Raw genomic sequence first — 27,013 nt, 5'->3', positions numbered from 1 at the left:
GGCCTTCCCTGTACATCACCTAGCAGCAGCGTCGCGTCAGACACGTTTCTGGTTTGCAAAGACAGAAAACGCCACGCAGCTGACACGCAACAGAAACGCCACGCAGCCAGTTAATGGCTTCAATAAACTTGTGAACTAGAAAAATCTTTAGTTAGGTGCAGCCCTAGTAGTTTTGTAGTCTGATTATGTAAATGTGGCTCTCTTTCCCTTTACAGGTTCCAGTGCCCTTGTTCTTCCCCACGACTCTGGACAGCGCTGAGCACATTGTGAAGACCATTCAGGAAATCAAAGAGAAGATCCCTGATGACCCTCTGGAGGCTGAGCTCATCATGATGGCAGAGATGGTGGCTGAGGAGACAGAGACAGAGAAACACATCACATCTAATGGTATGGAAAATTTGAAGGTTATGGTGTTTAGGCTGTGTACTAAATCTGCAAATGCACATGCAATTGTTTTGGTCAGATATCTTTTAAAGCTTTTTGTTACACAGATCAGACTGGTAACATTATGGAGGACCTCGATTTTGAAGCCCTTTCCAGCAATCTGAGTTGTGAGGAGGATTCTGTGTCTTCTGCTCAGACATGGGATCAACCCCCAGAGCCTGAAAGGCCTCCTCCATCCAGATCTGCCACACAGACCCCCGTCTCTACCGCAGTAGAGGAGCCACAAATGGACCTGGAGGCTGATTTCCCAGTCGGTAAGAGCTTCTAGGTTAACTCTTTTCCTGCCACATAATTTTTTTTAAGGTGCCAACCAGCAACAGCGCCTCCTACAGCATAACAGGGAAACCACCGATTTCTGGAATAACTTGTGAAAAAAAGTCCATTGACATTTACAGGATTATAATATAGAAAGGTTGATTACATTGGTATATATCATGAGTATTAGCCTAGAAATCTAGACGCACCCTAGCAGCAGCAAATTTAATCTGTCCGCGAGTGTCGTCTAGCAACTCTCAATACCCTTCTGAGCTGTATTCCCCTAACTCTTGCCGGACCAATCACATTGTGTATAGTCGGTGGGCGGGGCCATAATGACAACGGCCGAGTTGCGTTTGCGTGCTTCTAGTAAACACAGAAACTGGCGAACGGCGGTCTTTCGAATCAGCTTTGACCGCGATTCTGGAAGACTTGGGAGTTAAACTTTTCTCTGAGAAAAGAACGGCACTGAAGTCATTCTTAAAAAGGGAAGATGTGTTCAGAGTTTAGCCGACCAGATACGGCCACTGTTTAAATCTATCAACGAGCTCTGTTTCACCTTCGTTGCTCTGGTTGGTTGTAGCGCTATCCTATCGCGTGCAGAGGGAGTTTGAAAGACAACCGTTTATCCCGCCCCTCGGACTGAGCCCTGTCAATGGTGAGTTTCCAGACCAAACATCTTGATGTGGGTCTGGCTTGTCAGGCTACATGTGTATTACATTTTATAAAAATAAAATGAAAATATGAAATACTAGGTTTGCAATGTTGGAAACGCGTCATCAGTTTATGAAAAGGGTCCATGGCAGGAAAGCATTTTGTCATAAATTATGGAAAATATCATCAATTGCGGAGATTAAGAGGTCATATTTTCATATTTTATCCTTTCACGTTTCAGAAAGCATTGAACTTCTCAGAGAACAAGCACAAAAAGATACTGATTCTGGCAAACGAAGATCTCGCAAGAGAGGAAATGATGGCCACCCTCAGAAGAAAAAGGTAAGAACAGCTATAAAGCAGCATTATTATTCCTCACCTCCAGACAAACTGGCCCTATGATTTTCATGATGCGGAAAATGTGAATTTCCAATTGTGGAAAAAAGGCAATTTTCTGTATACTGTATACTGGATGAATGAATCAAAAGTAGGGCTGTACACTTAATCAAACCTCAATATGGACTAGTGTGTGTGAATGCTATTGAAGTGTGCATATTCTGTGCGTCTCTGTGAGACATTGACTGCGTCTGGAATTAATTATTGGAATATTAAGAAAATAAACCCAGTGTATGAGTTGATTTGTGTTAAGGTGAAAGTGAAATAATTGTCATTAAATGTAAAAAGAAGAAAGTTGTGATTTAATGATTTTTCCTCAAAATAATCATGATTATCAGTTAAACCATTATCATGCAGCCCTACCCAATATCATTATGGAAAACTGAAATTCTGATGATTATGTTTTATTGCCATGTAGGGTCATAAATGTGCATCAGCTCATCCAAACAGCCTCTCCAAACTTCGACACGAGTATGGTGTCAATGCCTGGAAGGACTGGCTGCGCTGGAGGGAAGCCCAACCCAACATGGAGACTCCCAAATTTGGCTGTAGGTCTCATTTTGTGGGTAATAAAATAATGGGTAAAGCAAACTAAGTCCTAAAGTTCAGAAGCAATACTGGACCACATCTCTTTGGCTAAAATGTAACTAATATAGTTTACTTGGGAGACAGACTTTGTGCCATTTAAACATTAAATGTCCTTTTTATTATCCATAGCGCGTACTATGACAATTAAGGAGAACATGTTGAAGTGTAGCACGGCTGAGCTCAGCTACGGCCTCAGCAAGTTCATCTCTGAAGTCCGTCGACCCACCGGGGAGAAGTACAGCCCTGACAGCATCTTTTACCTCTGCTTGGGCATCCAGCAGGTGAAACAACAAGAAATCACACAGAGTGAACACATTCAGTCATGTTGTATTTAGTTTGTTTGAGTGTCTCTCTCGTCATTCATGTTTACAGTACCTGTTTGAGAACAATCGGATGGAGAACATCTTCGCAGATGCCTTCTACACCAAATTCTGCCATGAAATGTCCAACATACTCAAAGGATGGAAACCAACTATTTTCCCCAGTGGTGAGTAATTTAAGACACCATCACGAGACTGGTGTGTTTCTCTGTTGCTCTTCAAACACCTCTGTGTGTTTGTACAGGTTACGTTCATTCTCGTGTGGAGGAGGAGTATCTGTGGGACTGCAAGCAGCTGGGAGCGTTTTCACCCGGCGTGCTGCTCAACACGTTGCTCTATTTCTTCACCAAGTTCTTCAACTACAAGACGGTGGAGCAGCACCGTAGCCTGTCTTTCGCAAATGTCAAATGCTACTCTCGGGGTCCAGCTAACAGCAAAGTATCCTACCTGCATTTCTATCCCCCGAAAGAGGACCCAAGTGTGGGTCAGTGGTCAGTCATCATTTTTATAGTGTTTTTTTATTTCTTATTATGTTACTTATTAATTTTGTCCCATTTAGATGGTGTCCCTGTAAAGAAGAGGAAGAAGGAAGATGAACGGCAAAGGGTGCTAAAGATACGGCAGAACTCAGACAATCCTCTCCGATGTCCCGTCAAGCTATACGAGTTCTATCTCTCAAAATGGTATGTCAGCGGTTTGTTTAAAGTCAGCATGAAACAAAATTTGCAGTTGTTTTTTTCTTCTCTTATTTTGACAGTGCATCCGGAAAGTATTCACAGGACTGAACTTTTACTACATTTTATGATGTTACAGTCTTATTCCAAAATAGATCAAATTCATTATTGTCCTCAGAATTCTACAAAACATACCCATAATGACAACGTGAAAGAAGCTTAATAATAATAATTCATGTGATTTCCAGATTTTAATTTAGATTACGTCTCACAGTGGACATGCACCTACAATGACAATTTCAGACCCCTCCATTTGCAAGTGGAAGAACTTGCAAAATAGCAGGATGTTCAAATACTTATTTTCCTCACTGTATATGTAACATTATATTGTTTACAAGTAATTTTAACGATGCCTTTCTGCAGAGTACAAGACGTGATACATATTTCAGTAAGTTGCATCTTTCAACATACCCTCTGATCACATTATACTTAAGTTATATATATATATTTAGTAGGGCCGGGACTCGATTAAAAAAATTAATCTAATTAATTAGAGGCTTTGTAATTAATTAATCGAAATTAATCGCATTTTAATTGCATATAAATATTTGACCTGAGAACAGTGAGAAGTAATTTTTCCACATGGATTTTTAGTATACCATTGAATAATGACTGAATACTTAAGCTTAATCAACAAAATATTGTTTATTTATTTCAGACCAGCAGACAAGTGCAATGTTTGCCATTAAGTGTAGCAAAAGCATATTTGTGATATTTGAGGCTCGATGTGCTGCGGTGATACGCAAATTCCTTGTTGTATAGCTTGCATACAACCATGCTCTTAACGACGCTTCCATTCTTTTGTTTTTTAAAACAAAATTTCCCATCCACGGGGCCAAGCAAAGCGGTTCTCTCATCCGCTTCTTCGTTCATGTTCACTATGGTTTGTTGTTGTCGTGACTCCGGAGCGCTAGTTGGTGTTCCAGTATAATCGGTCCGTCGAAACTCATTCATTGAAAAATGTTCCGCGGTGCAAAAATGAGTGTGGTTACATTTTTTTTTTTTTTTCCGTAATTAATTAACGCGTTAAAGTCACGTAATTAATTAATCTTAATTAACGCGTTAAAGTCCCGGCCCTAATATATATAAGTATTCACAGCCTTTGCCATGAAATTCAAAATTGTGCTCAGGTGCTGCTGTTTCCACTGGTCATCCTTGATGTTTCCACAATTTGATTTGAGTCCAACTGTGGTAAATTCAGTTGATTGGACATGATTTGGAAAGGCACACACCTGTCTATATAAGGTCCTACAGTTAACAGTGCATGTCAGAGCACAAATCAAGCCATGAAGTCCAAGGAATTGTCTGTAAACCTCTGAGACAGGATTGTATCGAGGCACAGATCTGGGGAAGGGTATAGAAACGTTTCTGCAGCATTTTAGGTCCTAGTGAGCACAGTGGCCTCCATCATCTGTAAATAGAAGAAGTTTGGAACCACCAGGACTCTTGCTAGAGCTGGCTGCCGGCCAAACTGAGCGATCAGGGGAGAAGGGCCTTAGTCAGGGAGGTGACCAAGAACCTGATGATCACTCTGACAGAGCTCCAGCATTTCTCTGTGGAGAGAGGAAAAACTTTGAGAAGAACAGCAATCTCTGCAGCACTCCAACAATCAGGCCTGTATGGCAGAATGGCCAGATGGAAGCCATTTCTCAGTAAAAGGCACATCACAGACCACCTGGTGTTTGCCAAAAGGCACCTGAAGGACTGTGACAATGAGAAACAAAATTCTCTGGTCTGATGAAACAAAGATTGAACTCTTTGGCCTGAATGGCAAGAATCATGTCTGGAGGAAACCAGGCACTGCTCACCACCTGGCCAATACCATCACTACAGTGAAGCATGGGGGTGGCAGCATCATGCTGTGGGGATGTTTTTTCAGCAGCAGGAACTGGGAGACTGGTCAGGATCGAGGGAAAGATGAATGCATCAATGTACCGAGACATCCTTGATGAAAACCTGCTCTAGACCAGTGGTTCTCAAACCTGTCCTGGGGACCCCTTACCACTGCACATTTTGCATGTCTCCCTCATCAGACACCCAATTCAAATCTTAGAGTCTCTACTAATGAGCTGATGATTTGAATCAGGTGTGTTTGATGAGGGAGACATGCAAAATGTGCAGTGGTGAGGGGTCCCCAGGACAGGTTTGAGAACCACTGCTCTAGACCTCAGACTGATGTGAAGGTTCAAAGGAGTGGCTATGGGGCAACTCTGTGAATGTCCTTGAGTGGCCTAGTCAGAGCCCAGACTTGAACCCGTTTGAATATCTTTAGAGAGATCTAAAAAAAGGTTTGTGCACAAATGCTCCCCATCCAACCTGATGGAGCTTAAGAGGTCCTGCAAAAGAAGAGTGGGTGAAACAGCCCAATAATAGGTGTGCCTAACCTGTAGCATCATATTCTAAGATTTGTAATTGTAATTGGTGCCAAAGGTACATTTTTCATAACTTTATTTCACACCAACATAATTAATTGTTCTGCATCTGTGAGAGTGTGGGCGGGCTTTTAATATCACGACTGTACTTCCTGCTCTACTTCCTGCTCTCTACTGCGCCACTCCGGTCCTGAAATCTCTATTGCACAGAATCGTCCCAAGATGTCAGCGCCGTGCAGGCCGCCTGAAAGCTTCAACTCTGGCAAGCAGAAATGGATGATGCTGAGTCGTCCATATTTTTTACGGTCTATGGTGTGGGTTCGAGCAGGAAGTGAGACTGAGATTACTGAAAACTCATTTCAGTTCTTCAATTATCAAGTTGATTCTTTCTTTTGGGACACAAAACTGCTTTTTGATTTTTGAAACTTTACAGAGCTTTTACATTCAGAAACAGTTATTAGACACTGCATGAAACGTTATTTCTGAAAAAGCATAGTAGGGGCACTTTAGTCAATTGAGTCATGGTGCGTTTTGTTTCTTCCAGCTCACCAGGCATAAGAAATCACGCAACCCAGTTCTACCTGAGCCCCGAGCGTTCCTGCGTACCCAGCAGTCCTACGTGGTTTACAACCACCTCACTGAGTGACGAGGTTCTGGAAAGCATGCTCACACGCATCCTAACTGTCCGAGAGCTGCATATGGAGATGGACAAAACGCCCAATAAGACGGATTCAGACAGCGACTCTGACTTTCAGCACAACTGAGAAAACCTCAACACATTCTCTTGGCTATTGACTTTAGTTCTGAATGCTGTAACACGTTTGCCATTGGGCATTCTTGTAACTACAAGAAGATTGTAAATAGAAAACTTGCAGTTAGACACCAGTGGGATTGTTATGAATCACCACTTTTATATTATTTTAAAACACTAAAGTCATTGATAGCATTGTTCCAAAAACAGATTTTGAACTTGTTGTTCATGGCAAACCATGTTGGTCCATATAGAATGGAATGTTCCTTAAGTTGGCTGTGGATAACTTGATATATATATATTTTTTTGTTATTAAAAAAATGAAACTGAATCTATAAGCCTTTTGTTTTAATTTTCTTAAGATGCAGCACTCTTCACTTGCATTTTGTACATTAACACATCCATCATACATACACAGCACACACACTACATTCACTTATTACACACTCAGATTGCGAGTCAAGCACATAAACAAAACTTCTCATACTTATTTATAATTTGTCTCAGTGCCCTGCTGGTGATTTTAGAAATCTTATGTATTTATAACAACCTGCACTGTTTCTCATGTGACCATATTTAGAAAAAATGTTTAAAGATACAGCTGTGTGTGCTCGTTTAGTGCAATGACCATGAGAAAACATTATTTTTTTACATTTCAAAATAAGTATAATATATATAAATGTAAGCACCTTTCCTGCAGTGGTAGCTCATTTGTGTGCTAAAGTGTTTCTGCTCAATTCATGATAGTAAGCTTTGCATTTGAATGATCATTTCAGTTCTTGGGAAACATCAGAACAAACATTTCTTGGAATATCACCAATCTTAACATCGTTGACAGACATCAAGTTGAATGGAAGCTATTTGAACTCCAATAACTTTTGCATGAAATTCATCTGCAGCTAACTTTGGTAAAGACTGTACCAAATTTGTAATACGAGCAGAATACTTATTTTTTAAAGTAGAGATGGCCTATTTAAACAGAAGAGATTCAAAATCAGTGACTTCACTGAACTTTGCATAAGGCAGGAAGGTCTCAAGGCCTCAAAACCTTCAAGCAGAAGTGGGTTTGAATAAGAGACTGCAAAACTGTCTACTCATTCCTGCCTAATCACAACTGTGGGGAGCCACAGACTCCCAACCAAAGAAAAATCAGGTCAGAACAATAGCAACTGGTGCTCAAGTGCCCCAAAATCGATAAATATACACATTTTCCAAACAATCCAATGCCATACGTTGCTTTCCATGGCCACTATATTTGTCTGGAGGATCTGGTTTCGCATATTCTTCTGTACAATGTACTGCAAAATCCATCAGACCAGCTTTGAGTATTTAACTCTGGTGTGATGATAACACAGTCCTCTCCTTTGTAGTCATTTCCTTTGGGTCCTTTCCAGTTATCTGGTTCACTTTTAATCCAGTACCTGAAAGAAATTAAAATTTTCAGTGAGAGAAATTAAAATTCTCAGCACCTGTCAAAAGGGTCAAATATAATAAGTTTAGATTTAAAGAACTGTAAAAGAAGCATTTTGAGAGCAAAGATTTCAACTACTTAATACTAAGTTTTGTGTTGTCCACCCATAGCCATTGGTTCTCATTCTTCTCATCTGTCAGGCCGATCCAGAACCGCGCTTTATATTTTGTTTTTAGATTACGCATCAGGAACTCCTTCAAGGGCAAAATGTTGGCTTGTTATTTACATTGCATTACTTTATATAATCACAATTATTTTGTGAGTATACAGACTTACCTGTTCATCTCCGCTGTTTATGATCACCAGATGACCGCCATCTGAGATGCAGCTATCTCGACTTTGTTCCCAGTTCATTTTATTTGAGGAGAAGTAGTAACATTTTCCTGCATAATACTCCCAATCCTTTGGACACGCTTGAATTTATAGCATTTGAGATAGGTTATCAATTTGTTTCCTCTTTCATGGTGATGAATGTTGTGAAAATAATCACTCACCACTGTTATTCAGAGCCATGGACAGATTCTGTTGCCGGTGATCCATGTCTTGAAGTACTGCTGACAATTCTGTATGAAATTGATGGAAATAGTCCCAGTTTACAAAAATATGTTGTAAGAACATTTTTCGAATGTTCCCATTAAAACATTTTAAAAATGCTTAAAAACATTTATTCTTGGTTATGCAAATATTAAAGAAAAGTTTTTAATGTTGTTTATATCTGTGTTTTTAATATGCTTTGAACCAATGACAGTCTCAAAAACGCGGTTTGAAATCATTGGTGTTTCTGACGTCACAAATTACTGTGTAACCAATCACATCAACGTGTGGGTGGGCTTTAGCATATCAGTACCATTATCTGAAGAAGTAGATTAGTCTCAAAAGAAGCCAGGTTATCCGAGTATATATTTTTTATTGATATGAAAAAACGTGTAGAATGAGCAATATAGCGGGTGAATCATGTGTTAATGGGATTTGTGAACTATATGCCTTTCTCGTTCAAAGTTGTTCAAAGCGTTTCTAAGGATACTGACTGATACTGAAGAGGCCTGAGATGGTGAACAGGAACATGGTTTGTGTAACATTAGCAACACATTATTAGCTGTAACATATTCAAGCAAAATGATAATCATATTAATTACCATATTAATTATCATATTAATTATTATGTGTGGACATTGTAAAGAGCACCACTGTGCAGTGTTTACCTCAGTAGTTAAGTTGGCTGAGCTCTTGAGTGATTAGGGTGGGGCTATTTTGCATATTCATAAATCTGTGTACTAAATGAGGCAAGGGTGTAGTGAAAGGAACATTTTAGCTTATTCACAGCATCCCCCAGACTTAGAGAAGTCCATACATACATTTTTAGCTCTGCACATGCCATAACTCTGTCTGACACACCCACTGCTAGCTTAGCTTAGCCAAAGACTGGAGGTAAATGGAAAATAGTTCATAGATACGTATACATACGTTGCTTATGTTGATGGAAGTAAGCCTATTTTCACAGGAAAAATAATATCTTGTACCCATGGTACGACAGCAAAGTTCCCTGATTATTACGCAGAAATGAGAGTGTAGTTCCTAGCCATATTGGTTTAGAAAATCACAACATAAAATGTTCTGTCAGTCTTAGTACACAATTAAACTATACACATCACAACATGTAAAGAGGAAAATGTTGCTGTTGTTTTGTCACTTATTGAGCAGTAGGCTAACTGGAGCCATTTACCTTCAGTCTTTGTGCTAAGCTAAGCTAGCGGTGGGTACGTCAGACAGTTATGGCACGCACAGAGATAAGAATGGTATATATGGACTTATCTAACTCCATACATAACAACTAAAACATGCTTAACTCTGCGTGATCCTTTAAGGCATAAATTAAATTTAAAAAATCACAGGAAACATTTTAAAATATGTAATTTTGGTGATCAAAGATTTTAAGGGACAAAATTATTAATTATGAGGGGATTTAATAATAATAAATAATAGATTTTATTTATAACAAACTTTTCATTCAGAAGAATCTCAAAGGGCTGCATAAAAACAAGTAAAACTAGAGAAAATAATAAAAACAATCAACAAACAAAAAAAAGCCTATTTAAGGGAACATTTTGCAAACATTGGGAACATTAAGTGAACATCCAACTAAATTGTTTTGGCAAAAAAGTTCCATGAACGATGTATAAATGTGCTAACTTTGTGAGAACATTATTAAAGACCAGATAACTTTGTACAAATGTCAGTGGAAGAACATTTGTTCAGAACTTTGAGAGAACCTTAGCAAAGCATTGGCTAAAGTTTCTGAACGTTCCCTGTTTGCTGTGATGTTTATAGTGATATAATTCATGACTTTATCGGACAGTTTTAAACTCTATGTAATTTAAGAGTTTACCTGTGAAGTTCTCCTTAAGTGCAGAGTGGAGCTGCTCAAGATCTTTAAACCTTTTCTCTGTATCTACATCTAAAAAAAAATTATAGTTAGATGTAACCTGCATGTATATAGTGAAGATAGAAGCTTGTTTCTGCCACAGAATAAAAAATAAATTAGAAAGGTAATTCTGACTTTTTTTCTCACAATTTCATTAAACCTCATTTCACTTAGGCTACATGGGAAAAGAAAGTCAGAATTGGGGGATCTATAGTTAGATTATATCTGACTTTTTAATTAGCAAAATTAGTTTTTTAAATTAATTTCTCGATTTAAAAAAAATAATTGCAAGCACTATGGAGCACCTAAAGGGACATGGTGGTGAAAAAAAAAATTATATATATATATATATATATATATATATATATATATATATCAGAGGTGGACAAAGTACACAACTCTATTACTTGAGTAAAAGTAAAAGTACTACTGGTCAAATATTACTCTGTTACAAGTGAAAGTTGTTAAAATAGAGTTTTACTCAAGTAAAAGTACAGAAGTATTTGTTTTCAAAAGTACTTAAGTATCAAAGTAAATTTCCTTTTTATGCCAATGCATTACTTTATTATTGTTGTATAAATGCACACTGTCATCATGGTTTAAGTCATTCAGTGATGCTCCATCTGACGTACTAGCATACGACTAACTTAAACTCATTTAAATACTTGTATAAAAGTTACAAAGCTCTTTATAAAGCTGCTTTCACTCTTAGACCAAATGCACGGATCCAATACACTGATATGCTCCCAACTTTACTCTTCTCTTTCTCCCAGACGTTTATAAGAGTGATTCCTGACAGAGAGGGATTCTGACTGTCTGAAACAACCACACTAAAAAAAGTCCTCCGACTTTCAGAGCTGCTACAGAAACGACTTTCGACCTAGATAGAAATGTAGTGGAGTAAAAAGTACGATATTTGTCTTTCAAATGTAGTTAAGTAAAAGTCATAAATTTCCAGAAAAAATAACACTCCAGTAAACACTCCAGTAAAGTACAGGTACTCAAAAAGTGTACTTAATAAGTACAGTACTCAAGTAAATGTACTTAGTTACTGTCCACCTCTGATAAATATATATATTTTCATGCTTTTGCGGTGTTCCCCGGGAAACTTGAGCACTGGGTAAAAGGTTTTAAACCACTGAATAGCACAAAAATCCTCAGTTTAAAAGCACTTTCTTAACCGCTTTTGATGCACATGGAAATTGCAAAAGCTATTTTTTCTCAAGGTGTGCCTTTAGCCCTGTATACGTACATTGGTAGCTGACTGCGATCAGTCCACCCGTGAGGAGAACAGTCAGAGCAGTCAGAATGCACAGAGCCGTTAGTAACTGTCGAACACAGTCAACACAAGGTTTGGTCTTTTGTGAAGCTTGAGAAGAATCACCTACAAGAATTGATATGAGAGAGTATTTTAATATGCTAAATACCAATTCAAAGTTTTAATTAAGCATATACAAAAAAACAGTTTACAAACACAAAGATAAGTAAATTCAGATGCAAAAACCTATGGAAGCAGAAAAGACTCTTTAATAATTCACGCAAAAAAACAATGCACACACGTGTAGACAATTTCACATGCATGGAACCTAACAGGGCTGGACTGGGGCTAAAATTCGGCTCTGGCATACCCAGCACATCCGGCCCATGAGTTCCCCGTGAATGTTTTTGCTGGAGTTGGGGCCTTAAATTGGAGATAATGCAAAATTAAAAATAATGATAGATATTATCGAATTTGCTGCAAATGCAGATAAACTTAATATTGCTTTTTTTTGTCACACATAAATGCCCTTGGCAGTAAAGCACTGATGATTTTGAGCTAGGATGCAGTAAAGTAAATGTACTTCTTTTAAATGCTGTCATCATTCGCTCACTCTTGTGTCGTTCCAAACCTGTATGACTTCTGTGAAACACAAAATAAGATGTTTTGAAGAATGTTGGCAATCAAGCCATTTTGGTTAAGCTACTATTTGAATATTGTATGAACAAAAAACAGACTCAAATTATATTATTTTATACACAGAAATAAATTCATTTAGGTTTGGAATGACAGGTGAGTAAATTATCACATTTTTGGGTTGAACAATCATATTTTTCAAAAGTTAACACATCATTTAAGTAAGACACTGATATCTATCTTTTATGAGGCTATTAAATTTCATTAAATCTATTAAAAAAAAGTTAATACAACTTTTAAAGAGGAAAAAAAAGCCTTGTCCTTAATTCATGGGATCTAGACTTTAAAACAGTTTTATAGACTATAGTTTAACTGTAGGCCAGTTTCATTTAAATGTAAGATCATGGTAGTCACAGGGTAAAAAACATAGACTGTAAAAACCTTGCTCCTCATTATATGGCTATATGGTTTCTAAAACTATATAAAACATATATTGTATTGACTGCACTATTCACACAGACTGCCATTCCTCAGAGTCTTTATTGTTCTTCATTCGTTTACAAGCAATATAATGGGAACACTGCCAAATGGCGCACTCTGGTGGTTACTGTTACAATAGTCAGTATCAGTACATCTCCCTTTTTTTTTTTTAACTATAACTTAAACTAGGTCTGTCAACCTTAATAGCACTTACTCATAATAACACAAAACAACTAGGTTCAACACAATCTTGCAGCGTATTTCTAGCATTAGCTGCACAAAACGTTGTTGCATATAACTATGCAAATACTCACTAAATACTAAGTAAACATTTATTTCAAACCAACTTAGCACTCTTCTATCAGTCTTCTAGGTTTCCTTGCGGGACGATGTGGTCTTCCCTGACCCACCTCAGTGGAAGATGAGTTTTCTGTGATACTTTCAGTGACAGCTGTAGAGCTTGATGAGTTTTCTTCTACCCGTGTTTGCTCAGTTAGTCCATCATAGATAACTACATCTGTACTCTCAATACAGGTGTCTGGCACTTTCAGAAGATGACGGCGATTTCTTCGCAGCGTGTTACCGTACTCAGTAAGTACCTCGTAGGATCTTGGTGTTGTCTCTTTGATGACCTTCGCTACAGGTCCCCATTTTCCTTCACATCTGACACGTACCGTATCCTTTTGTTCCAGTGGACATAAATGCTTGGCATTTCTGTCATAAGTTCTGCTTTGGCTATTTTTCTTCGAATAATCTCCATGTCTCTTTTGAAGCAGGTGCTCTGCTGAGGGTAGCCGTGTTCTCAGCTTCCTGTTCATGAGAATTTCACCTGGAGACCGTCCACATTCAAGAGGGGATGCTCTGTAGTTTAGCAGTGCTAAATAAGGATCCTCTCCAGTCTCTGCAGCTTTCTTCAGCAGCCGCTTCACTATCTGCACTCCTTTTTCAGCCAAGCCGTTTGACTGGGGGTATAGTGGACTTGATGTTACATGTTTAAACCCATAAGTGTCCGCAAAGTCTCTGTAGTCCTGGCTGCTGAACTGTGGTCCATTGTCACTCACCACAGTCACCGGAATTCCATGTCTAGCAAAGATGGCTTTAGTGTGTTTTATCACCTGCTGTGCTGTTGTATTAGTCAGCATCGCCAGCTCTGGGTAGTTTGACTTGTAGTCCATGATGACTAGGTAGTCCCTCCCTGCCAGATGAAATAAGTCTGTTCCTACTTTTCTCCATGGTTCCTCAGGTTTACTGTGGGGCATTAGGGGTTCCTTAGGTTGCTGGTACCTGTGCCGCTGACATGTCTCGCAGCGCTGCACCAGTGCTTCAATGTCCCTATTCATGTGTGGCCAATACATCAAAACTCTTGCACGTCTCTTGCATTTTTCTATGCCTAAGTGTCCTTCATGCGTGAGTTTTGCCATTTGTGAGCGCATGGAGGTAGGTATGACAATCCGTTCCCCTCTCAGGAGCACACCATGCACAACTGACAGCTCGTCTTTAAAGCTCTGATACGGATTTGTCAACCTCTGATCTCCTGGCAGGTGGATTTTGTCTATTACTGCTTGTAGTTCACGGTCGTCTGCCGTTGCTTCAGCCAACTCTCTCCATTTATCCTCAGACACTGGTAGGTGTTTTTGTATGCTGTCCACATGAACCTGTACATCATGTTCCGTGTTACTTGATCCTGTATGGCTCAAAGATGCTCGGCTGAGTGCATCTGCCATCACCAGGTGCTTCCCTGGAGTGAACTCAAATCTCAAGCTGTATTTCTGGAGACGGAGCATCAACCGTTGGATACGAGGAGGAGTATCTCCTAGTGCCTTTGTTGAGATCGCAATCAGTGGTTTATGATCCGTTTCCAGTACCACTTCTCTTCCATAAATATATTCATGGAACTTTTCACATCCAAAAACTGCTCCTAACGTCTCCTTCTCTATCTGGGCATAGTTTCTTTCTGCCTCTGTCATCGTTCGTGACGCATATGCCACTGGAAACCATGCCAAGTCATGTTTTTGAAGCAGAACTGCTCCCAGTCCATCCTTTGAAGCATCCGTAGATACTTTCACTGGAAGCTCAGGATCAAAGAATTTCAGCACTGGTTCTTTAACTAGGCTGTTCTTGAGCATGTCCCATTCAGTCACATGTTCATGCTCCCATCTCCACTCGGTTCCACTTTCCAGCAAACTGCGCAATGCCTTTGTGTTAGCCGACAGATTTGGAATAAATCTTCCTACATAGTTGACTAAGCCTAATGCACGTTGCAGCTCAGTCTTTTCTTTGGGTTGTGGCATTTCTTTTATAGCTCTTATTTTTTCAGGATCTGGCTGTATTCCTTCAGCAGACAGTCTGTCTCCCAGGTAAGTAATGTCTCTCACCCCAAACTGACACTTCTGTTTATTCAGTTTCAGTCCTGTTTGTCGTGCTCGTGCCATCACCTTTCTCAGTCGCTCATCATGTTCTGCCCTTGTCGCACCCCATATGACTACATCATCCAGGAAGACTCCCACACCTTCCATGCCATCGAACATTTGTTGTATAGTCCTGTGGAAAACCTCTGGAGCTGAGGCTATTCCAAAAGGCATTCGTAGGAAGCAATGTCTACCAAAGGGAGTGTTAAATGTGCACAATGCTGCACTTTCCTCATCCAATTTGACTTGGTAGAACCCTGATGATGCATCAAGCTTGGAAAAGAATTGTGCTCCAGTCATTGCGCTTGTGATGTCTGATTTAGTTGGCAACTTATAGTGCTCTCTTTTTATCCATTTATTCAGATCTCTTGGATCAATGCACAGTCTCAGATCACCATTCTTTTTTTCCACAATGACAAGAGAATTCACCCAGTCTGTAGGTTCTTCTACTTTTTTCACTATCCCTTTTTCTATCAAGGATTTCAATTCTTTTCTCAGTCTTTCTTTCAGGGCTAATGGCACTTTTCTTGCTGCATGGATAACTGGTTCTGCATTTTCTTTCAGCCGTATTTTGTACTGATTAGGTAGGCAACCGATTCCCTGGAATACATCCTTGTACTCTCTCACTATCTCAGTGGTAGAATCTGCACATATGTCCATCTGCTTGCTATGTGCTGCACCCCTAGTGGTCACTAGAGTGCTATCAATGACATGAACTCTCTTTATAAGCCCAAGTCCTTCACTTGCTTTCAGTCCTAAAATCGGCTGTCTATCCTCTTCAACTAGAACAAACAGTGCGTTTATGGTGCGTCCTTTTCCTGAAAGACTCGCCCTGAAAACACCCATATATGGAATCGGCTGATCATTAAATGCCCTTAAGTCCAATTTCTTGGGTCTCACTTTTGGCTTTCTGTTCATCTTATTGTAGTATTTTCTCGGCAGGACATTAACTTGTGCACCTGTGTCGATTTTCATTGGCACTGTCACACCATCCACTATCAAAGGTGCTATCCATTCATCATTATTACCATCCGTATTTGTCAGAATTGCTGCTTCGACATACAGTGGTTCTCCATCCTCACTGTCACTTTCTTCTCGTTTCTGTCCGACAACATGTACCCTTTTCTTTGTGAGACAGGACCTGGCATAATGATTTTTTCCTCCACACTTCCTACATTCTTTGCCATAAGCTGGACATTCTTTTGGAGCATGTTTACTTCCACATCTATCACAGTCTCTGCCCTGTGGTTTCCATTTGGATTTCTGTGGCTGTCGTTTATCAAATCTCTTTTTGTGTTTTTGCACCGCATCCACAGCGGCAGTTTCACTTTCGTTTTCAAACGACTTTAATTGTATCTTCGTACTTTCTGCAGCCTGACAAATGTCAATTGCTTTCTCAATGGTAAGTTCTGTTTCTTTTAACAACAGCATCCTTACTCTCTTGTCCTGCACTCCTATTACAATCTGATCCCTGATCATGGAGTTGCACAGTGTGCCGAAATTGCAGGATTGACTCTTGAGGCGCAAATCTGTCACATACTGTTCTATTGATTCCGTCTCAATTTGCATTCTGTTTCTGAAGACATACCTTTCATATGTTTCATTCTTTCTCGGCGTGCAGTAATCCTCAAACTTGGTCAGTACCGCGGGCAGCGTGTCTCTTTCCTCTTCCGAAAAGACGAACGTGTTGTATACATCCAGCGCAGCCCGTCCAGCTACAGTTAGCAACAGAGCTATCTTTCGTCGATCGTTTCTTTCGTCGAGTCCTACAGCTAACAAATAAAGCTCAAAACTTTGCCTAAAGGCTTTCCAGTTAGCGTGGACATTTCCCGTCAACTTCAACTCGTCCGGTGGGCGTATATTATTCATCACACTCATGTTTTACGAGTTTACTCCTGGTACCATGTATTGACTGCACTATTCACACAGACTGCCATTCCTCAGAGTCTTTATTGTTCTTCATTCGTTTACAAGCAATATAATGGGAACACTGCCAAATGGCGCACTCTGGTGGTTACTGTTACAATAGTCAGTATCAGTACATATATAATAAACTATTATATTTGTAAGTAAAAAAAAATGTAAACCTGTAGAAAATACGAAAACAGCCTCTATAAAATGATTTATCTTCTGCAATATTAATTTAAGTAATATAGCAACATTTTTAATAAATGTTTCTTCCAAAACACCATATTTCTTCGCTGTTAGTAGCTGCAAGGTAAATTGTGGCTGTAGGCTACTAAAGTGAAACGTTTGTGTGAATTGTCGTTTTCCACTTTACCTCCTCATACATGCTCGCGGCTGTTTTCAGCTGATTCAACACAGAACCTGTAATGTTCCCATATCACACGATTGTAAAAAACTAAATTCGGAGTCAAAGTGCCGTATAGAGCAGCATTTAAACGCAGCGTACGTTCGTCGGGCGGCTGCGCTGTGCGGATATTCGCCTTTTGCAGTTCCATGCGCTCAAATACTATAGCCTAATTAATTAATAAATAAATAAATAAATAAATAAATAAATAAATAAATAAATAAATAGCGCCTAATATGGAGGGGATCGAGGTCTCTCGCTTCGGTTTGTCAATTCAGAAGACAAACCAATGGGCCACTGTCGCTGCATGTTGTCAGTGGTAAAAAAAAAAATTATTTTATTTTTTTAAAACATACCGGCCCCAAAGTGCGCCGGCCCACCGGGAAAATGCCCGGTATGCCAGATTACCAGTCCAGCCCTGGAACCTAATTTAGATGCACAAAAAACTATTCACGTGCGAAAAATAAAATTATATATTCATAAAATAAATTTCACAAATGCAAAACACAATTCGTAGATTTACAACTGTGCATAAAAACTTTCGAATTTTTAAAATTTACCAGTTGGTTTTTTTGTAGGCCTACTGTTGCCATGATTTCAAAAGAACATGAACATCCTGCCATGGACTTAACAGTTTAAGTTTCTGTTGCTTCCCGTTACTTGAGTTATATTTATAGGTTATATATAGTTATATATATTGAGTTATATATCAAATCCGAATTAATTAATATCAAATATTAAAATCAAATATCTTAATTTTACTTTAAACTTGACATTAACTTGTTTGATCTTCACTCTTCGATTGCAACAGGAGCATTTACAAAAAGGCATTAGGCTATGTAAGAATGTACAAAAACAACTCGTAACCTATACTCACCTAATTGACACTGATCTGGATCATTACTGTCGACTTTATTTCTCCTCACAAATACGACTTCCGAGTAGACAACGTCCTCAGACATTTTACTCAGCCTTTGATTCAGAAAGGATGCTTCTCGATTAATGTATCAGCAAATTACGAAATCAATGAAAAGAGGAACTTATGTTTCTATCGTGTTGTCAAGAATCAGATGTAATTTTATCTTATGAAGTAAGGCAGTGGTAGCCTATACACACAGGGTGGCAAGTTTTACACGGAATGACCTCTCTAAATAATTTTAGGTTTAGTATCTAAATGTTTAAAGTTAGGCCTAATAATACCCCTTGGGTATTATTCATTCATTCATTTGCTACAAATGTAACAATTTTTACAGTTCTCTTAAATGGTCATGTAGTCACCAAAATGTGGTGGGGAGGTTGATGCGGCGGTCCGGGATATGTGTGTGTGTGTGTGTGTGTGTGTGTGTGTGTGTGAGATGAGTGATTTTTCCGTCAGGTCAGATCGGCTCGATATATAGGCCTAGTATTTTTATTATATTATATTTAAAGACAAATTCAATAGGAACAAAACTTTAATGGCTGTTACTTGAATAAAAATACAAAAATACCTAAGTATACTTTTCGATGAGGCTATTTTCCTTGTATTTTGATTTAATACATTACATGTGTTAAATGAATAATTATAAATATAATGCAACTGCAAATTATCACGACAACAAATAAAAGGAATGTTTAAAAAGTTAGACTTTTATTTTGAAAACCCATGTTTTATTTTCTTAGGGTCGCTGACTTCACCTCACAAATGGACAGTTCAGTCGCTAATCCTTCTGTGTGGGACACACAAAAAGTGTATAAACACCACGAGCAACAAAATGTTGCCCAAACACGCGCAAAATACAGAGAGGGAAGACGCCTCAGAGCTGTTAAGGTCAGTTTATTTTATAAATAGTTTTCGCTTATTGTACCCTGCAGCAATCATTAGGTTTTGTGTCACAGCCAGTCAAAATACTAAGCATATTTCCATGGCTGATTCGTTGATTTCAGGTGTACACCATCAACTTGGAGTCTCGGTTTCTGTTAGTTCAAGGAGTGCCCGCTATTGGATTGATGGCAGAGCTGGTGCAGCTCTTTGCTCTCTATGGAGTGATCGAAGAGTACAGGGCACTTGATGAGTACCCAGCAGAGCAGTTCACTGAAGTCTACTTGTTTAAATTCCAGAAGCTGACAAGTGCAAGGTAAAGACACACTGACTAAAACATGTTCAAAGTGAGCTTTTGCCAGAGTTATACAAAGGAACATACACTTTTAGTTCACCGGGTCGTTCAACAAAATATGTGATTTAAACAAAAATGTGCACATGAGTTTTTCTCAAACATACGGTAGACATATTGGGAAATATAATTACAATTTAAAATAGCTTTTCCAATTAAATATACATTTTAAAATGTAATTTATTCCTGTGATGCAAAGCTGAATTTTCAGCATCATTACTCCAGTCTTCAGTGTCATATCCTTCAGAAATCAGTCTAATATGCTGATTTGCTGTTCTAGAAACATTTATTAGAACTCCGGAAACTGATGCTGTTTTTCTTTTTAAAGAAAAACTTTTTTTAAATGTATTTTTAATGAACAGACAGAACAGAGTTTGTTTGAAATATCTCCTCCTTTTGTAACTAAAGTAAGAAGTGGAAGTTTGTTTCTTTCACTGAACAGAAAAAAGAAGGAAACTGAGTCATTTTTACTTCACAATTCTGAACTTTTTCCTCACAGTTGCGAGTTTACATCTTGCAATTCTGACTTTGTTTCCAGACTTGTAAGATATAAACACTCAATTGTGAGTTATAAAGTCAAATTCTGAGGCTTTTCCAATTCTTGTGTGTGTGTGTGTGTGTGTGTGTTGAAGTTTCTATCATGCAATACTTTTTTTTTTTTTGAAAGTCAGAGAAAAAAATGGTGAGAGAAGGTCACAATTACCTTTTTTTTATTTATTTTTTTATTCTGTGGCAGAAACAATCTTCCAAAGTTAATAGCTTTATCTATTTTTACTTAAGGTCCTGATACTTTTTGGAATTTAAAGGAGGATTTAAAGAGGAAAAAATGAAAATTAGCCCATTAATTACTCACCCTCAAGTCATCCTAGGTTATGACCCTCTTCTTTGAGACTAATACAATCTTTGTTATATTAAAATAAATCACCTGGCTGTATAATGGCAGTAAATGGTTGTTTCTAATTTGAAGTCCATAAAAGTGCATCCATCCATCCATGCATGGGTGTCGGAAGCAAAAAAATGTGGGTGTGTCCTCTCTCAGAATTTTTTTACTGGAGTAGATACCATTTACATTAAAGGGGGTGTGAAACACTCAGTTTCAGTCAATCTCATGTCAATCTTGAGTACCTATAGAGTGGTATTGCATCCTTCATATCTCTGAAAAGTCTTATTATATTTGTAAAAGAAATATGGGCTGTACTAAAGAATGACTAATGCGCAAAGCGGTGACGTCCTCAAGCATGGAGAAACCCTTGCTATCGATCTCAGCTAATAGATATGATCCATTGATCCAGAATCTAATTCGGAGGCTGAAATAGAAACAGCAATAGCAGGACGTCCGTCTCTGTGGTATGTACTGTATTTAGTGGCCTGTCAACATTTGTCTTTACTCTCAGTTTACGAGGACATGATTCGGTTTATGGACTATTGTATGCGACCAAACCTTAGTAGCAAGCAAAACGGTTTTGCACGTCAGACTAGTGTAACGTTATAAGTTACATAGAACAGCAATGAAGTCCGTTAGCGCATTTGAATGACGAAGCACGCAATCGTGTCGTTTACTGATGTTTACTCATGCGACGATAAGCAACAGCACAGACATTTGAAGCAGTTTTACTGCGTTCAAATTGGTTCAAATGCAGCGCTGCCTTCCCGGAATGCTGTGCTGAAGCGTTGAAGTCGCTTAATGTCAAAGTGGAGGAATGAAGTGGAGCGAGGCGCGGACTATAACCGACATTAGTGTTCACGGACGAGTGGATCTGCAGCTGAGAGAGTGTTTACGGCCGTGCATTTCCTCTCTCGCTCTAGTCACCCTACCGGGAGAAGAGCCCCTACGGCCCATACTAGGACCTTCCGTTCTATTAACGTCAAGCCGACCCATACTCGAAAAAAACTCTCCGAAACTTGTGAGAAACCAGAAGGAGTATTTTTAACACAGAAATACTCCATCAAACGTCCAACATTAGTTTTTGAAACTTTGTCTATGTTTAGGATGGGAATCCAAGTCTTTAACAGTGTAAAAAGCTCAGTATGCAAATATTTTTAAGTACAAATATACTCGTGTGTTTCCTAAACGTCTGGTTGGAACAGACAAAATTACAAAAAAAATCATGTGGAGTGGCAATAGTGTGTAATTTGCATGAGTTTTGACGCAACTCTACCCGAGGTTCGAATCCGCCTTTTGCCGAACTCGCTCTACTCCCTTTTCCCATCAAACATTAGATCAAAAAGGCATTTGTTTTCAATAAAAAAATTAAGGAAACATTAGAAGTGGAAATAAATTCTCTTACATGTGTTTACTAATAAGTGTTTATCGGTTACTGGTAGGTAAACAGACATGTGCTGAATTAGAGACGATGAAAGTGAGTGGGTCCAATAGCGTTGGTTGTAAAAAGTGGGTCTTGTCCCACCCACATGCAATGGTTATTAAAGGCCTTTTGATTAAAGGACATTTTTACTATAACTCAGATAGATTGTATTCGTCTGAAAGAAGAATGTCTGTCATGACTTTGGTAAATAAATCATAGGCTTATTTTCATTTTTGAGTGTATTATCCCTTTAATCTTAAAAAGTTGTACAAATATAGCCTACAGTTTTAAATTATCAGTTTCTTTTGCGCATAAGCAAAAATCTAAACATTTATTTATTTAATTATTTTAATTCCATGTCTATAATAACACAAAGTTGTAGCAGGCTTTTCATTAAGTAATTATTTTATACACATTATGTTCATGAAGGACTCTAAAAGCACTTGTATCATGGAATGACATGCATGTGTTGCAAATGTGTAAATTTGCAGGGTAGCTAAACGGCATACTGATGAAAAGAGCTTCTTTGGGGGTCAGCTGCATGTCTGCTATGCCCCCGAGTACGAAACCGTGGAAGAGACGAGGCACAAATTACAGGACAGGAGAAGATATGTTAACAGAGCGAGCCAAAACACAGGTATTTTTAATCATGTCTTTTAATGGGTTATATCTGTAGAAAATCTTAATATATCTGCGTGTTGTTTTTTCAGCAAAACATTATGATCAGCTACAGGAAGTGAATACAGAGTCATCAAGCACAGACACACGAGCAGCAGCAGCAGCACCTGAGATCCAGAAAGACTTTGTGAGCACCAGAGGGGAGAATGTAAAGTCTGACTATTTGGGCTTTCCCGTGCAGCCTTTGCCCCCAGCGGAAGATGTTTCTTGTAGACTTCACAATTTTACACATCCATTACAGTGGCAGTGGACCACTGAAACAACATTACCTACTGAGGATAAGATGGGCTCTCTACATAATTTCATCCCTCCTGTTGCAGAAACTTCAAAGCAGAGTGCATCATCCTCATCTTCAAGTGTTAAAGAGAGAGATTTGAGTAAAAGGCAGGCGAACCTTTCACCACCGGTTAGATTTATGCCAAGAACTACACATTTAGAAAGTAGAAAAAGAAAATTGGAGGACACTGTGATCTTTTTGAATGAAACTGAGACTCTAATTGGCCCAAAATTACCAGAGCTGCCCAAGGTGGACATGGAGGATCATTCATTGAATGTAACCGCCAATATGATCCGTCAAACTATGACTAAGGTTAGTTTGTCTGTTTTATTCCTTCTGTAATTATTATTTAAAGAGGACCTATTATGCCCTTTACAGTCTTGATTTTGGTTTTGGAGACGACTAGAATAGGTTTTCCTGCTTGAATGTTCAAAAAAAAATAATCCCAGCTGGATTTCCATCCAAAAATAGTTTTGGAAAAAGGTAGTGCATCAAAATGTTATAGACGTACCTGATGGAAATGCCATTTTTAATATGTCGACACTATCTTTCCTCGTTTACCATTAGCGTATAAATTGTTAAATGTCGATACTTCAAATGTTGTGTGAACTAGTTTGGAGACACTTTTTTTCGAGAAATGTATTTAACGCAAATAAATGTGACGTCACATGACAGAATTAGCCTATACAGCGTCCGCGTTTGTGGCATTGCTCCTGCTAAAGCAACTTTTCTCTGTGGTTTAAAGGCGCATTATTAAATTCATATTATTAAATTATATATTACATTATTTTAATAATATTGGTATGAATAAGACATGTTATTCATCCTTATTTTTTTAGTTTTGTCTGCTTTTTACAATCTAATAAAAGTTAATCAGAAAAATAATAGCTAACCCGAATATTGCTTCATCAAGTACCGATCTAAATAGTCTTTATAATAAAGTACAAGACACTTGTTAATAAAAATAATTTTATGTATATATTTTAATAATATATATATATATTAAAGTTTTGTTTCAAAATGGATGAGAAAAATATAGTGCCTTAAATCTCTGCATCTATAAAAAAGGATTGTCTGTTAATGAAGAAAGGCTGTTTTTGTTTTCAATACTGACAAAAAGAAAGGTAAAATAAGCATTATATTTCATGTGCATGACTCTTGTTAATACAAATATTTTATAATTACAATTTATTAATAGGCTATGTGATATAATTTTATCTCAAACAAATTTAAAAATAAAGTGGATTGAATCCTAAAAGCTCTAAACTTATTTTAGAATTAAGACTGCAGCTCTAAAGACCATTTAAAAAAGTTTAATATAGGACTACACAAATAAAACGTTTAGGTTACAGCTGCATCTGTCTCTGAGGAAAAAATGAGCAGCAATGAGATGTTTTTGATCGATTTTATTGAAACCAGAACAAATTTCTCTTTTGGTTTGAATGATCTGAATACATGCTCAGCACGCCGAACCACGACTGGCTTGACTGCATGTTCAAGGCATATTGTTGCTATTTAACCGAACATTTTACTGTACCAATCTTTTTTATGGATCCTAAAATATTGCATACGGGACAAATAAGCTGCTCTGTGTCCAAACCCATGGGCTTCATCACATAAAGGCAGTCCTGTCAGTCAGACTGTCCCACTTCGTCGTAATCTTCTGATTTATATTTTGCAATTTAGAAAGAGGCATACCGTATTATTTGTGAAAATAGAATAATCTCATTACTCTCTTACTCATTTTACAAATATGTGGGATGCAAAAGATACAATATCATTTGGGCAAAATGTAACAACGCAAAATGTTAAAGACCCATGCAAAAAAGATTCGGCAATGTTTTTTTGTTTTACAATGACGTCATTACAAACATAAAAAATAATATTATCTGTAAAATGTCAATTAAATGGAAAATGACTGGAGACAAATGTCGCAAAAAAAAATGTTATGCATATTCACTTTTGTCAATATACAAAAAGTGGATGAAAATGTGGCTGTTGCAGCTCCTCTCTTGCCAGTCCGTCAGTAACGCTCTGTTTAGTTCCTGTCTCTATGACGCACCGCCTTCTAAAACGCACAATGTGCTCTGAGTCTGTTGCGATTCAAGCACGTTTGGGTTGGGAAGTATCATGCCCCTTACCATAACTGCGAGTTTCAACACAACTAACCAGTTAAATCTTTTTTTTCTTTCTTTTTTAGGTTGCATCTGTTCCAGAGGTCAAACCTGTTCAAGTGAAGGCCACTATTGCAAAGCCACGCAGAAGAATTTAATAAGACAATCGTGGGCTTAAATTAAATAATATTTTAACTATTTATTTCAGTTACAGCCACAAACATTTTTTTTGACAACCTTTTTTTTTTTTTTTTACATACAAAATTCATTGGTTCTTTTCAATGTCTATGTGGTTCCTGGAATGCATGTTGCTCAAATGTCCGTATTCTCTGGCAAACAAATGGAGAGAGAAAAATACCTTTAAGAGCCTGTCCTTTTAAAATTACAACACATTTTACATGCACAAATAGTTGCTTGTGATTTTTCTACCTTTGCATCTGGGAGGCAGTTGCCAAAAGCTTCTAGTAAAAGGTTTTCATCTATGACTGTCTTCTCAAAATCTTGATAAGAAACTCTCCCATCATGGTCATAATCCTAAATTAAAAAAAGAATGCGTCTTTTATACTTAACAATGGTAAAATATACCATATACATTTTCAGAGTCTGACACATAGTAGTACCATTTTTTTCAAGGCAATTTCCACAACATCCTTAATCCCCTCGTCGGGATCCTCTTCGGTGGGTTGCCTGATGAGGCTGTCTTTCAGCATCTGAATCATCTCCTCCCGTGAAATGTGTCCGTCACCATTCAGGTCGTATACATCAAAACAGACTAGGCATTATACATGGAATATGAACTTAATGTACATAACCTTATACATGATAAAATATAAAGAACTTACATTTCATTTTTTCATCCAGTGTGCCTCGTAAAAAGACAGACAGACCTTCCACCCACTCTTTGACACTTATGTAGGTGTCATTGTCTTTGTCAAAGACACGAAAAACTGAATGTACAAGGGGTTAAAACAATAATTTGCAAGTGTCCTTGATACCCTTCTCGAGGCTCAGACCAAAGAGAATCGTTTATATTAGCAGAATTTGATGAATACGAAAATATTACAAAGATTTAGCTATTATTGTTGTCAAGTACTAATATCCTTACATGTATTAAACTGCAAACGAGTGTGTGTGTATGTATATATATATATATATATATATATATATATATATATATATATATATATATATATATATATATATATATATATATATATATACACACACACACACACACACTCGTTTGCAGTTTAATAAACACACCACAATCTAATATACTATACTGTCCACTTTAGTATGTTACGGTCTATAATAGTCTTCATCCAAATCTGAAACGTACCTCTATCCATCATCACATCTTCGGTCATCCCGAATGTGTTGTGCAGGATATTTCTGAACCTGACCCGGTCGAGTCCTTGAGCCGCTCTTCTCTCCGCCTGCTCTCCCAGCAGACCGTTGAACAGCCGTATTAGACATTCCGTCTCGGTTTTATCGACTACAACATGATCATTAAACAAGGGATTTATTGTAACTGACTTTATAGTGCTGGGCACATTCGGGTAATGAACTAACAGCTGCTATCAAACGTTTTATTTGAATTATACAATAAAGAATAATATTAACTGACATATAAGAAGAAGAAAACATAAGTTAGTAGATACCTACAATGTCTGACTTGTTTGCATAAAGTTTCAGCGAGGTTTTGAATGATTTTTCTGTTCATTGCCGACATTTTCTGCAAGTTCCTACACAAGCCTTTCGTTAGATGTTGCTATAGAAACGCGTAATGGAGGCGGAGAAATGTAGTGACGAGACCTTTAGGCGATACAAGATTTGGCTTCACACATCAGCATGAAATATAAAGTAGTGACAGCTTCATTGTCCTCCTGAATGGTGAGTTATTTGAAAATGTCAAATGTGTCGTAGTAGAAGAATATTACCGTATCGGATGAGACTTCATCAGATACGGTAATTAAGTGACTTCAAAT

The 27,013-nt window shown here is 38.0% G+C and overlaps 4 protein-coding genes across 18 annotated transcripts in view; 2 read left to right on the top strand and 2 right to left on the bottom strand.

The window, feature by feature from the left end:
- Window positions 1–6,845, top strand: part of zmym4.2 (zinc finger MYM-type containing 4, tandem duplicate 2) — an 87,363-nt gene extending 80,518 nt beyond the window's left edge. For all 15 annotated transcript variants that reach the window (XM_067426552.1, XM_067426544.1, XM_067426553.1 and 12 more), the window contains 9 exons: window positions 216–387; window positions 492–698; window positions 1,595–1,695; window positions 2,168–2,297; window positions 2,467–2,618; window positions 2,710–2,824; window positions 2,902–3,141; window positions 3,217–3,340; window positions 6,308–6,845. In XM_067426552.1, coding sequence (XP_067282653.1) covers window positions 216–387; window positions 492–698; window positions 1,595–1,695; window positions 2,168–2,297; window positions 2,467–2,618; window positions 2,710–2,824; window positions 2,902–3,141; window positions 3,217–3,340; window positions 6,308–6,527 — 1,461 coding nt within the window. In that variant the 3' untranslated portion in view covers window positions 6,528–6,845. The remainder of the gene's footprint in view (window positions 1–215; window positions 388–491; window positions 699–1,594; window positions 1,696–2,167; window positions 2,298–2,466; window positions 2,619–2,709; window positions 2,825–2,901; window positions 3,142–3,216; window positions 3,341–6,307) is intronic.
- A 16-nt stretch (window positions 6,846–6,861) lies between these two features.
- On the bottom strand, window positions 6,862–18,494 carry illr4 (immune-related, lectin-like receptor 4). Its single transcript, XM_067426562.1, has 7 exons — window positions 18,378–18,494; window positions 11,660–11,791; window positions 10,372–10,440; window positions 8,480–8,548; window positions 8,262–8,398; window positions 8,064–8,179; window positions 6,862–7,935 (listed from the first exon to the last, which is right to left on the bottom strand). Exons 1-7 carry the CDS (start codon window positions 18,460–18,462, stop codon window positions 7,764–7,766), a joined length of 780 nt encoding a protein of 259 aa, XP_067282663.1. The 5' UTR covers window positions 18,463–18,494; the 3' UTR covers window positions 6,862–7,763.
- A 665-nt stretch (window positions 18,495–19,159) lies between these two features.
- Window positions 19,160–25,249, top strand: rbm48 (RNA binding motif protein 48). Its single transcript, XM_067426561.1, has 5 exons — window positions 19,160–19,307; window positions 19,424–19,614; window positions 22,448–22,593; window positions 22,667–23,223; window positions 25,112–25,249. Exons 1-5 carry the CDS (start codon window positions 19,182–19,184, stop codon window positions 25,181–25,183), a joined length of 1,092 nt encoding a protein of 363 aa, XP_067282662.1. The 5' UTR covers window positions 19,160–19,181; the 3' UTR covers window positions 25,184–25,249.
- Window positions 25,218–27,003, bottom strand: clxn (calaxin). The gene is made up of 6 exons (XM_067426563.1): window positions 26,691–27,003; window positions 26,365–26,520; window positions 25,868–25,972; window positions 25,646–25,797; window positions 25,455–25,559; window positions 25,218–25,354 (listed from the first exon to the last, which is right to left on the bottom strand). The coding sequence occupies exons 1-6, from the start codon at window positions 26,755–26,757 to the stop codon at window positions 25,304–25,306; spliced, it is 636 nt and encodes a 211-aa protein (XP_067282664.1). The 5' UTR covers window positions 26,758–27,003; the 3' UTR covers window positions 25,218–25,303.
- Window positions 27,004–27,013: the final 10 nt, after the last annotated feature.

The sequence above is a fragment of the Pseudorasbora parva genome, chromosome 19, assembly GCF_024679245.1.
Source record: "Pseudorasbora parva isolate DD20220531a chromosome 19, ASM2467924v1, whole genome shotgun sequence".
In the NCBI taxonomy this organism is placed as follows: domain Eukaryota; kingdom Metazoa; phylum Chordata; class Actinopteri; order Cypriniformes; family Gobionidae; genus Pseudorasbora; species Pseudorasbora parva.
Note: the sequence above shows the minus strand (reverse complement) of the source record. Positions and strands in the feature narration are given on the sequence as shown.

Excerpts from the sequence above, each read along its gene's own strand:
- illr4 (XM_067426562.1), bottom strand. The coding sequence starts at position 18,462 with ATGTCTGAGGACGTTGTCTACTCGGAAGTCGTATTTGTGAGGAGAAAT. Across the intron at positions 11,792-18,377 it reads TCCAGATCAGTGTCAATTAG|GTGATTCTTCTCAAGCTTCA; the intron begins GTGAGTATAGGT and ends CAATTCTTGTAG. Across the intron at positions 8,180-8,261 it reads TAAACAGCGGAGATGAACAG|GAGTTCCTGATGCGTAATCT; the intron begins GTAAGTCTGTAT and ends TTGCCCTTGAAG.
- rbm48 (XM_067426561.1), top strand. The coding sequence starts at position 19,182 with ATGGACAGTTCAGTCGCTAATCCTTCTGTGTGGGACACACAAAAAGTG. Across the intron at positions 19,615-22,447 it reads CAGAAGCTGACAAGTGCAAG|GGTAGCTAAACGGCATACTG; the intron begins GTAAAGACACAC and ends GTAAATTTGCAG. Across the intron at positions 22,594-22,666 it reads CAGAGCGAGCCAAAACACAG|CAAAACATTATGATCAGCTA; the intron begins GTATTTTTAATC and ends TTGTTTTTTCAG.
- clxn (XM_067426563.1), bottom strand. The coding sequence starts at position 26,757 with ATGTCGGCAATGAACAGAAAAATCATTCAAAACCTCGCTGAAACTTTA. Across the intron at positions 26,521-26,690 it reads ATGCAAACAAGTCAGACATT|TCGATAAAACCGAGACGGAA; the intron begins GTAGGTATCTAC and ends ATCATGTTGTAG. Across the intron at positions 25,798-25,867 it reads ACTGGATGAAAAAATGAAAT|TCTGTTTTGATGTATACGAC; the intron begins GTAAGTTCTTTA and ends TATAATGCCTAG.